The sequence below is a fragment of the Mustela nigripes genome, chromosome 5, assembly GCF_022355385.1.
Source record: "Mustela nigripes isolate SB6536 chromosome 5, MUSNIG.SB6536, whole genome shotgun sequence".
NCBI lineage: Eukaryota > Metazoa > Chordata > Mammalia > Carnivora > Mustelidae > Mustela > Mustela nigripes.
Window position 1 is genome coordinate 43,603,192 of NC_081561.1, and position 12,252 is coordinate 43,615,443.

General features: G+C 33.9%; 1 protein-coding gene across 1 annotated transcript in view; it reads left to right on the top strand.

Moving 5' to 3' along the window:
* Positions 1–12,252, top strand: part of EYS (eyes shut homolog) — a 1,640,601-nt gene that overhangs the window by 1,055,300 nt on the left and 573,049 nt on the right. The window contains 2 exon segments of the mRNA XM_059401541.1: positions 2,917–3,053; positions 4,404–4,423. Coding sequence (XP_059257524.1) covers positions 2,917–3,053; positions 4,404–4,423 — 157 coding nt within the window.

Genomic DNA, 12,252 nt, shown 5'->3' on the forward strand with positions numbered 1-12,252 from the left:
ATATTATAATTTGTAATATAAATATATAATACATATGTATATGTATTTTAGATACAAAATTTAATGGAGTAAATTTCAAACATCTAAGTGGCTTTATTCAGTGATTCATGCATTACACAGTAGTCAGTCTAGCAGATAGAAAGGAGCTCTGAAAAGCTTTGCAAGGCAAAGGATTTTATAGTCAGAAGGGAACAGAGACAAGGAAATCATACCAGGCCCCCCCCAAAAAAAGCCTTATTTATTTTTCTTAAAGGGGATGGAGAGGGTTATCAAGCAGATTATCTAACTAATGTTAATCAGGGAATTCCAAATTAGTTGGGTTTAAGTTTCCATTTCTGAGAGCTCTGAAACTGTAATTAAGTCTTGGTTTGGTGACATGGGGGCTTAGCATAAATGAATCCATTCTAGATCTGTTGTCATCAAAAATTAGATGTCAGTTAAATTATGAGTTTATGTTGCTTATGTAGTCAGGGAAAAAATAGAAAGAGAGCTTATATATATATATGTATATGTACACACACATATATATATAATTTTAAGTTATCTTTTCAGTTATTACAACCAAAGGCCAAATAAATATGTTTGATAGTTTAATGGGTTTCATTTGCTTAATAAAATATGGGAAAGGAGTTCATTAACAGAGTATCAGTGATTAGTTATTATTGCTATTTTAGTATCACAAAGCAGTACAAATTGTTTTTCCAAACATTAAAATTTGAAGATTGATTGGAGTAAAAGTAGTTGTGCTTTTTATTTTTATAATTTAATGAAAACTTCCTAGAAGCTGTATCCTCCCTAAGATATTTTTAACAGCTTAATTGTAAGAAGTAATTAACCCAGAAAGCTTCTAGTTTGCTTCTAAATACAGAATCCAAGAATATCAAATGGGTTCTAAAAATGTTCAACACATTTTTCTCCCAAGTTCTTAATATACAGAGAAACATTATCATTTCAAAATCTTTTCAAAATTTTCTTTATGAAAGCATTAATATTGTCTGCAAGGCTATACCTGGTCTTAGTTTTATTAACTTTGTATCATGGTATAGATAGAAGGAGGATGTAAAAAAAAATCTCCAGATATTTTTTTAAGAAAAAAATGCATTTGCATCATAAACATGATTTATTTCATTGTTCATCTTCCTTATTCAGTACAAAGGTACCTTAATGTGTGTATAGTTGTTTTTTTGTGTTTTTTTTTTTTTTGTGTGTGTGTGTGTGTGTATGTGTAGTCGCATATGTAGAACAAACTTTCTGGGGTCATGAAAACATTACTAAAATTGACCATATGCTTGGCTATGCCTAGTGAATAAATTTCAAGAATTAGAAGCAAACAGAATATTCTTTAAATAAGCTTAATTGAGCTTTTATAATATTTTATAATACAAAAATAACCAGAAAATCCCTGCACAATTCTGGGTAATTCTTGGACTAAAGAAAAAAAAATCACAAAAGAAATTAGAAAATATTTTGAATAAATGATGAGAAAGAATTTTTTGTACATAGGTAAATTTAGTCTTAAAAAGAAGTTTACAATCTTGAGAGCATGCATTAAACACACTAGAAGCAGGAGAGTAAATTAAGCCCAAAGAAAGTGAAAAGAAGAAAATCATAAAAATAAGAGCAGAAGTTAACGGAATAGGAAACAAACATAGAATGGCAACTATCAACAATGCCAAAATTACACATTCTTTGAAATTTGCTACTCCCTACCAAGACTAATCTGCAAATCAAATAAAATGAGAAAAGGTACAAATGGCCAATAGCACAAGAAAGAGAGATCATTAGAGTCCCAACACCAATTATATTTTATTGGCAATAATATGTGGCATAATTTTATTTTAAGCAAATATTTTTGATAAATAAAAGTATTTTATGCCAATAATTTTAAAAATGAAGATTAAGTGAAAATGTTTCAAGAAGAAAACAAAATTTAATAAAATGGACATGATAATACCTAGGTAACTGCATTGATGAAGTACGTTGCTTCCATATTTAATACCTTCCTCAAAGAAAACTCCAAGTCCAGGTGACTATATTAGTGAATTCTACAATATATTGAGAGGTAGATATAATATTACATAAATTTTCTGAAATAATATAAGGACAGCAAAATCTTGACACCAAAATTTTATAAGAGCAGTACAAGCCAGGAAGTTTGAGGGCACTCTGTTTAACATATATATTCTTTAAAACATAGAAGAGTGGAACCTGTGTCATATAAAATCAACATATTTTATGACCAAATAGACTTATTTCAGGAATGCATTCAAACATTCAAAAAATAGTGAACATATATAATTGATCACAGCAAAGAGAAAAAAGGAAAAAATGGTATTTGATAATCTCATTCAAAAAGCTAACAAAGTAAGAGGATTTATACAACAAATATCTGGATTCAATAAAAAGTATCAGTATTTCAGGCAGTGTGATATTGGTGCAAGGGTAGAAATAATGGACCAATAAAACCTAGAAACACACACACACACACACACACACCCCTATAGGCAAAGGTATATTGTATGCAGGATAACCATAATTAAACCCGATTCCTTACAATATTTTTCACTCACAGAAAATTTAACAATGTTAAAAAACTGAAGTAGAATTTTACACTCTATAATGTCATTTTAGTCATGATGAGAATGATCTGTTTATTATCAGGATTTATTTATTTCATTAAGTGATTGCCATGATTTGTTTTGCCTGTCAAAATTTAGCTTTGTATTTATGTACTTAAAACTTTTAAGTGTTTCTAATTTAGAACAGATTAATCTACTCCTGGCTTTATTGTTTTTATGATGAGATAATCTATTTACTTAAATCTTTCTTATTTTGTTAATAGCTTAATTAAGTGGTCAGACAAATGTTTATACAACACATGCTAAAACCATAATTTTTTTTCCTAAATGGTTGCAGGCAAGACTTTGATCCATGTAGAGCTGAATTGACTATTCTAGGGAGGACTATAAAAGCAAGTGAATCTGTCAATCATGTATCTGGAAAACCCTTGCCAGAATCAGGATCTCTCTTTATTGGTGGATTTCCATATCTTCGTGGTGCAAATCAGGTATTTCTGTTGATATTTTAAAATACATTGTGGGGTGCCTGAGAGGCTTAGTGGGTTAAGCACCTCATTCTTGATCTCACCTCAGATCGTGACCTCAGGGTTTTGAGTTCAAGTTCTGCATTGGGCTCCATACTGGATGTGGAGGTTACTTAAAAATATATTGATATATATAGATATAGATATGTAATATACAAAATGTCATTTTATGAAAAACAAAAATTGGAAAACTTTAGGAAAGTTCCCCAGTTAGTGAAGCTATTTTCATGGTTTCAAAAGAAACTACAAAGACTGAAACGGGAAGAAATAGACAATCTGACTAGACCAATACCCAGTAATGAAATTGAAAGGGTAATCAAAAACCTCCCAAAAAACAAGCCAGGGGCATTCTACCAAACATTTAAAGAAGCAATCATACCTTTACTACTGAAGCTGTTCCAAAAAAAAAAAAAGAGAAATGGAAGGAAAATTTCCAAACTCATTCTGTGAGGCCAGCATTATAGTGATCCCCAAACCAGACAAGAACCCCATCAAGAAAGAGAATTACAGACCAATATTCCTGATTGACATGGATGCCAAAATACTCAACCAGATGCTAGCCGATAGTATCCAAAAATACATTAAAAAGATTTTTCACCATGATCAGGTGGGGTTTATTCCTGGGGTGCAAGGGTGGTTCAATATTCACACATCAATCAATGTGATCACATTAACAAAAGAAAAGAGACAAGAACCATATGATCCTCTCAATTGATGCAGAAAAAGCATTTGACAGAATACAGCATCCTTTCCTGATTAAAGCTCTTCAAAATATAGGGAACATACCTCAATATCATAAAAGCCATCTATGAAAATCCCAGAACAAATATCATTCTCAATGGGAAAAAACTGAGAGCTTTTCCCTTAAGGTCAAGAACATGACAGAGATGCCCAGTCTCACCACTGTTGTTCAACATAGTACTAGAAGTCCTAACCTTAATAATTAGACAACAGAAAGAAATAAAAGGCATTCAAATTGGCAAAGAAAAAGTCAAATTCTCTCTTTGAAGATGACATGATACTTCATGTGGAAAATACGAAAGAATCCACCCCCAAATTACTAGGACTTACACAGCAATTCAGTGATGTGGCAGGATACAAAATCAATATGCAGAAATCTGTTGGATTTCTATACACTAAACAATGTGACTGAAGAAAGAGAAATTAAGGAATCAATTCCGTTTACAGTAGCACCCAAAACCATAACATACCTAGAAATAAACCTTACTAAAGAGCTAAAGGATTTATACTCTAGAAACTACAAAACACTTATGAAAGAAATTAAAGAAGACACAAAGAGATGGAAAAACATCCATGCCCGTGGATGGGAAGAATAAACAGTGAAAATGTCTATGCTGCTCAGAGCAATCTACACTTTCAATGCAATCCCTTTCAAAATACTTACATTTTTCACAGAGCTATAACAAACCTAAAATTTTATGAAACCAGAAAAGACCTTGAATCACCAGGGGATTATTAAAAAAGAAAACCGAACCTGGGAGCATCACAATGTCTGACTATAAGCTATATTACAAAGCTGGTATCATCAAGACAGCATGATATTGGCACAAAAATAGACACATGGTGGAACAGAATAGAGACCCCAGAAATGGGCCCTCAACTCTCTGGTCAACTAATCTTTGACAAATCAGGAAAGAATATCCAATGGAAAAAAGACAGCCTCTTCAATAAATGGCGCTGGGAAAATTGGACAGACATATGCAGAAGAATGAAACTGGACCATACTCTTACACCATACACAAAGATAAATTCAAAGTGGACGAAGGACCTAAATGTGAGACAGGAATCCATCAAAATCCTAGAGGAGAAATAGGCAGTAACCTCTTTCAAGATGCGTCTCTTTTTTAAAAGCAAGGGAAACAAAAGCAAAGATAAATATTTGGTACTTCATCAAGATAAAAAGCTTTTGTACTACAAAGGAAACAGTCAACAAACCTAAGAAGCAACCAACAGAATGAGAGAAGTTATTTGCAAATGACATTACAAATAAAGGGCTGGTATCCAAGATCTAAAAGAATTTCTCAGGGTACCTGGATGGTTCAGTTGGTTAACTGGCTGCCTTTGGTTCAGGTCATGATCCCAGAGTCTTGGGATCGAGCCCTATGTCAGGCTCCCTGCTCATTGGAAAGTCTGCTACTCCCTCTCCCTCTGCCTACTGCTCTGCCTGCTTGTACTCTCTCTCTCTGTCTCTCTGTCAAATCAATCAATCAATTAATCAGTCTTTACAAAAAAACAAAAAAGAACTTCTCAGACTCAACACCCAAAAAAGAAATAATCCAGTCAATAAATGGGCAGAAGACATGAACAGATACTTCTCCAAAGAAGACATACAAATGCCTACCAGACACATATAAATATGTTCAACATCACTAGCCATCAGGGAAATACAAATCAAAACTACAATGAGGCCTACATAACACCAGTTAGAATGGCCAAAATTAACAAGACAGGAAACAACAAGTGTTGGTGAGGATGTGGAGAAAGGGGAACCCTCTTAAACTGTTGGTGGGAATGCAAGCTGGTACAGCCACTCTTGAAAACAGTATGGAAGTTTTTTAAGATGCTAAAAATAGAGCTACCCTATGACCAAGCAATTGCACTACTAGGTATTTACCCCAAAGATATAGGTGTAGTGAAAAGAAGGACCACATGCACCCCGGTATTCATAGTAGCAATGTCTACTGTAGCCAATCTGTGGAAGGAGCTGAGAGGCCCTTCAGCAGATGAATGAATAAAGAAGATGTGGTTCATATATACAATGGAATATTATTCAACCATCAGAAAGGATGAATACCTATCATTTGCATCAACACAGGTAGAACTGGAGGGGATTATGCTAAGTGAAATAAGTCAAGCAGAGAAAGACAGTTATCATATGGTTTCACTGATATGTGGATGTAAGAAATAACGTGGAGGATCACAGGAGAAGGGAGGGAAAACTGAATGGAAGAAATCAGGGAGGGAGACAAACCATGAGAGACTCTGGACTCCAGGAACCAAACTAAGGGTTACAGAAGGGAGGGGGGTGGGGGGCAGGGTAGCCAGGGTATGAGTATTAAGGAGAGCACAAAGGATCATAAGCACTGGATGTTTATACACATCTAATGAATTATTGATCACTGCATTAAAAGCTAATGATGTACTGTATACTGGCTAATTGAACATAACAATGAAAAAATAAAAATAAAAAACAAAATATCATGCAAAAGTAAAAAGAAATTTTAAGCAAGTCTACCAACATATGTGACTTCAAAAAGTTTATTCTCATTACACAGAATTGCTCTGATATCTGGCTTTTTTTCCATCTAATAGCTGTACATTTATGGGCTTTTGTTCACTCCTAAGCTAGTGATTTCAATGGATTTATGAGTGGGTTGGGTTAAAAACATACCACAAGTCTGATTTGAGAAATGGAAATGGAAGACCATTCCCAGTCTCCACTTCATATGGAGTTACTAAAATGTAAAAATGTTCTCTACAGAGTTTTGTGCATATGCCAATGCAGTCTTTACATTTCCATTTAGTTAATTAGCTTATTGTCTTTATTATGAACCTATATTTTTAGGTAAGAGCTTGCGTGCTCACTTAAATGCTATTGATTATTGACTCCATTTTATGTTATTACAGAGAATTACTTTAAAAATTTAAGGTTGCTTGTTAATTGTATCAATAGCTTATTACATTTATGAATCTTTTACTATATTTATCATTGTACTTTACATATTTGAACATACTGTTTTTATTATTAGAAATCTGAAATGCTCTTATTTCAAAGCCCCACAAATATTATAAATTGGGTTTAAATTTCACAATATTATAAATGTTATGACTATTTTATGTAGGCTAAAAATTTTCAAAGCAGATATACGTAAAGAACAAAAGTCACTTGCATAGTTGATGTGACATAAATGCTTTTAATGAAATGAAGGGAATTCTGTTTCTAAGCATGCAGACATATTAAATTCAGCTCTACTCCATTAAACTTTTGTGACTTTTTCTATGTTAATGTACTTCATTGACTTTTTCTTAGACAAGCCTATAAGCTCTATAAGAGTAGCAATGTCTGTTTCGTTTACCTTTTTATATATCAAGGCAAGAACAGTTTCTGTCACATAATAGGTGCTTGATAAATATCTGGTAAATGTATGATCAATTAAAGAGTGGATGATAGGATTCCAAAAACTTACATAAATTAAAATTTAGTCATTTATATTTAAATTGGTTTCTTACTTCACAGTTTTATATATATTTACCAAGGAAAGGATGAGTTTTCATATAGAATTTAATTTTTGTGGGCATACATTAATTAAAGGCAGGTTCTTAAAACTCAAGGAGCTAGTCTTCTGTTGAGAAGATACAGAAATGTCTCTATAAAGTTGGGTATTTAGTCTAATAGAAATATGAAAATATGCAGGGACAATACAGAAAAATAGAAAAGGAAGCCTCTTAATCTCTCTGGGGGAATAATAGATGGAGGCATAGATGTGAGGGATGATCAAGTGTCTACAAGGTAAATAATATGGAGACTATCATTCTGGGCCCCATGAAACATCATACACACAGGCTTAGGTAATGGAAAGACCTAGGAGAGGGGGAGTTTGAATAGAAATAACTCATTATTTTGGAGGCATGGAGTTTGTTGTGAGCAGAGCAGGAGGAAAACTTGATGTTGGAAAAGTTGAGCAGGAGGCTGAACATAAATGGATCCTGTATATAATGTGAAATAATATATATTTTAATATTGGTACATGTGGAAGCCATTAAAGAAATTTGAATAAGGACTGGTCTGATGTAGTTTGCTCTCTGATAGCAACTGAAGTTATAAGATTAGAGGGCTTTAGACTGCCGGTCAAGAATTGGTAATGTTAGGACTAATATTAATGAATATGAAATGTAAATATGAATATAAATATTAATAAGAAAATTAAACAAATGTTGTGACAATAAGGGTGAGACAATGACTATAAAAACTATTGAACTTGTAAATAATTATAGGAAAAAATAGAAAAATTAGAATTTCAATGACCAGTTTGGCTTATGTAAGTAGAGAATGTATGTGTCTTACTTAAGATAAGGATAAGATTATTTATGAAGATGGCAAGTTCATTTTGCATTTACATTAATTATGGGCAGAGATAATTTTCAAATATTTGCCAGCTGGTTTTCCATGACCACTAATTTATCAATCCACTGCATCAATATCTTCCTGCTTCATATCATTCTATTCTGGGGGAAATTGTGATATAAAGTAAGTTATTTGAAATATGAGCCTTGAGTTCTTAAGTGATCCTGATGATATGGCTATGAAGTCTTTGTAAGGGTGATAGCAGGGGCCACAATCACTGGTTGGATTGATTTTATGGGATGAAATGAGAATTAATGATTGGGGATCAGCAGTCAAGGAGTGGGCCAACAAAGAGGGGCCCCCAAAAGTGGTTAAAGAGTAGAAAAATTGGTATTGGGACAAGGGGAAAAAATATTGTCACAAAAACAAAGAATTTCCAAAGGGAGTATACAATTGACATCAAAACTATAAAATGTCAACCAGCAGTTTCAGGAGAACAATAAGAATAGAAAAAATATTGTAACTTTTTGAGGAGAAATAAATGGAATGGAAAAAGCAACAGATATTTGATTCCTTTTTCTAGAAGCTTGTCAATAAAAAGAGAAAGGTGTTATCTAAGGAAAGACAGAGTGTCAGAGTAGAGTTGCAAAGATAGATCATAGTAAACTATATTCTGAAGACTTTTTTTTTCCCAAAAGCTTTTTAGAAAGGATTGGCATTAATTAAGGGATTATCTGAGTAAACGTGTGGTGCTCATTTTGGCATGTAGAAGAACTGGACATTTGTCACAATCAGATTTAGAGAAATTTCAGTGTGTAGACCAGTGAAGTTACCTGGAAATTAAAAGGACTGCCTACTAAGCAGGTTTCCCCTCCTTGTTAAATATGCTGTATTTGAAACATTTTAAGTCAGTCGGAAAGATTTTATGATTTTATTCTTTTCTTATACTGTTACTACCTCACAGTAACTGGTGTATGTGTATAACAGTCACTATGTACAATTCTGTGTATTGCTATGTACTGATTGATTAAAGCACAATATAAAATATATCTATAATACTTAAAAGGAAATCATGTGATGGTTCTGAAAACAAAGAAAAAACAACTTTGTGAACCTGTGTCTGTGCAGTAGAGCCCCTTTGAATTATCTAAGTATCATGCAGGCTCTAACTATCTAATTATTGTGTTCTGATTAAGAGCTGCTGTTTAAACACAGTGGGTTGTCAGTACTCAGAAAATTAAAAACAACAGGTTTGCAGTAAGAAAGAGAACTGTAGTTGAGTCCTCAAGCCAATAAGTGCTCAGTTACACTTAACTCTCCTGCCTCCAAGTTTCCAATAATGTCTTTTTGTACTGGCCAGAATCTTTCCATGTAATAAGAGCTCCTACTCCAATGTGTATATGCTGACAGGTTGTTTAATGCTTCCTTTAACAAAAACCCACAGAGCTCAGTAGGGAGGAGAGAATGAAACAGTGACGCACTTTAAATTTTTTGCCTGAAGTGTGAAAAATTCTGTGTCCCCTGAGGACTGTAAATGATAACTTCCAGAGTCCAAGAGTAAATGCTCCCTCTCTGGTGGTAGCAAAACACTTTCCTTGGTAGTGCTTTAATTGTTTTATACTTCCTATTGCATGTCCTCCTGCTTTTGGGTCTAAGATGCTTAAGGACACCAAGCCTTAATTCTTTAGCAAATGCAGACCAAGTTAGAATGGTACCAACTATTGTCTTTGCTAAGTATAAAAGGAAGTAAGATGATTATCCAGATATATATTATTGTTAATCAGTTAGTAGACTTTTTTTTTCTTTCTACAAAAGTTAGTAATATAAAATGTGTTCTGTGAAGATGTTACTTCTTTTTTCACATTCAAGTCAATCAGTATTATTAAAAGCAGAATTTGTGATAGCATATACTCTTATATAAGACAGGAATTTTTGAAGAATCAGTGACTAACTTAATTCATTTGGGCCACCATGACAAAAATAAAAAACAATAGGTGATTTAAACAACAAACATTTATTTTTCATAGTTTGGAAGTGTGGGAAGTCCAAGATCATAGTGCTGACAGGTTGCAGTCCAATGAGGGCCCCTTTTCTTTTTCATAGACAGCTGTCTTCTGCTATGTCCTCACATTGGCAGAAGGAATAAGAGAGTTCTCTGGAATTTCTTATGAGAGCACTAATCCCATTCATGAGGGATCTACCCTTATGACCTAATCACCTCTCAAAGCTCCACCTCCTAATACCAACATATTGGGAATTAGGATTTTAATATGAATTTTTTTTTTTTTAAAGATTTTTTCTTTATTTATCTGACAGAGATCACAAGTAGGCAGAGAGGCAGGCAGAGAGAGAGGAGGAAGCAGGCTCCCTGCAGTGCAGAGAGCCCGATGCGGGGCTCGATCCCAGGACCCTGGGATCACGACCTGAGCCGAAGGCAGAGGCTTAACCCACTGAGCCACCCAGGCGCCCCTTTAATATGAATTTTAAGGGGACACAGACTTTCAGTTCATACCAGTGATTTATTCAGGAATCTAAATATTCATTTTAACTTTTTGTTTAATTTTTAATTTTAACACAATAGAGGAATTAAATAATTATTACAATTTTAAGTGAATTCCTTGAGAAAATAAGAACACTTTGGTAAAACAACTAAGTATTATCTACTTTATATATGCTTAAAACATTGATTTGCATATTCAAAAATTAATCTGCTACAAACCCATTCACATTTACAAAAAAGCCTGTCAGTCATCAGGCTTTTAAAAATCTTTTAGCCAAATAAGTTACTGTTAAATTAACAATCTAACATAAAGAAAGAATTCTCCTTTGGAAATTGTGATTGATTTCTGAGGAACAAAGGAAAAAAAGTCACCTCAGTTGGCTATATTTCTGTTTCTGTTAGAATATTTTAATACCTTATGTTACTCATCATGGTTCATTATAAATTTAAAGAGGAAATGATACCTCAGTAATACATAAACAATGTATTTGTTTATGATTTTGATAGACTTTGAGAGGATGCTTGTCAACCTTTTTGAGCTCTTCCAAGATACTTGTTATATGAATACAAGGTAATCAGTCAGAAATAAATGGAAACACACTATTGAAAATAATTTTCAAAAGATGACTATATTCAACCCTGGGGTTATGTAAATGCTGAAAAACAAAATAAAACAAACAAAACAAAACAAAAAACAGTTAATCCCCACCTTTTCCTTATTTTCTTTCCATTTGTTGTTAAAAGGAAAGTCATTCATTTCTCCATTTGACCAGTCTATAGGACTACCATTTAAGCTTTTAGTTATCTATTTTGCCATCAATGGCATTTTGCTACAAATAAACAAAATATCAGATGAGGACCAACCCAATGATAATTATTTCTCATTCCTTGCACATGTAAGAATCACTTTTTTTTTAATTTTTTATTTTTTATAAACATATATTTTTATCCCCAGGGGTACAGGTCTGTGAATCACCAGGTTTACACACTTCACAGCACTCACCAAAGCACATACCCTCCCCAATGTCCATAATCCCACCCCCTTCTCCCAACCTCCCTCCCCCCAGCAACCCTCAGTTTGTTTTGTGAGATTAAGAGTCACTTATGGTTTGTCTCGCTCCCAATCCCATCTTGTTTCATTAATTTACTCCCGTGCAAGGGCCTGCCTTGCTTAAGCAGTAATCCTCTGTGGACTGAGCCTCACTCAGTTGTACAGCAAAAACTGGCTTCTACTCCACATAAAGACAGATTCTCCTCCCACAGTTCCTCCTTTCTCTACCAACTGCACTTCCATTTTTTGCTCTGATCCATGTATTTATTACTTTTGTCTCTGTTTCTTGATATCCTTGCAAAACTCTGTCAGGAATTTGGGAGGACCTATCTCTGAATCTGTTCCTACTCCAAATCCTTTTTTTTTTTTTAAGATTTTATTTATTTGACAGAGATCACAAGGAGGCAGAGAGGCAGGCAGAGAGAGAGAGGAAGGGAAGCAGGCTCCCCGCTGAACAGAGAGCCCGAAGTGGGGCTCAATCCCAGGACCCCAAGATCATGACCTGGGCCGAA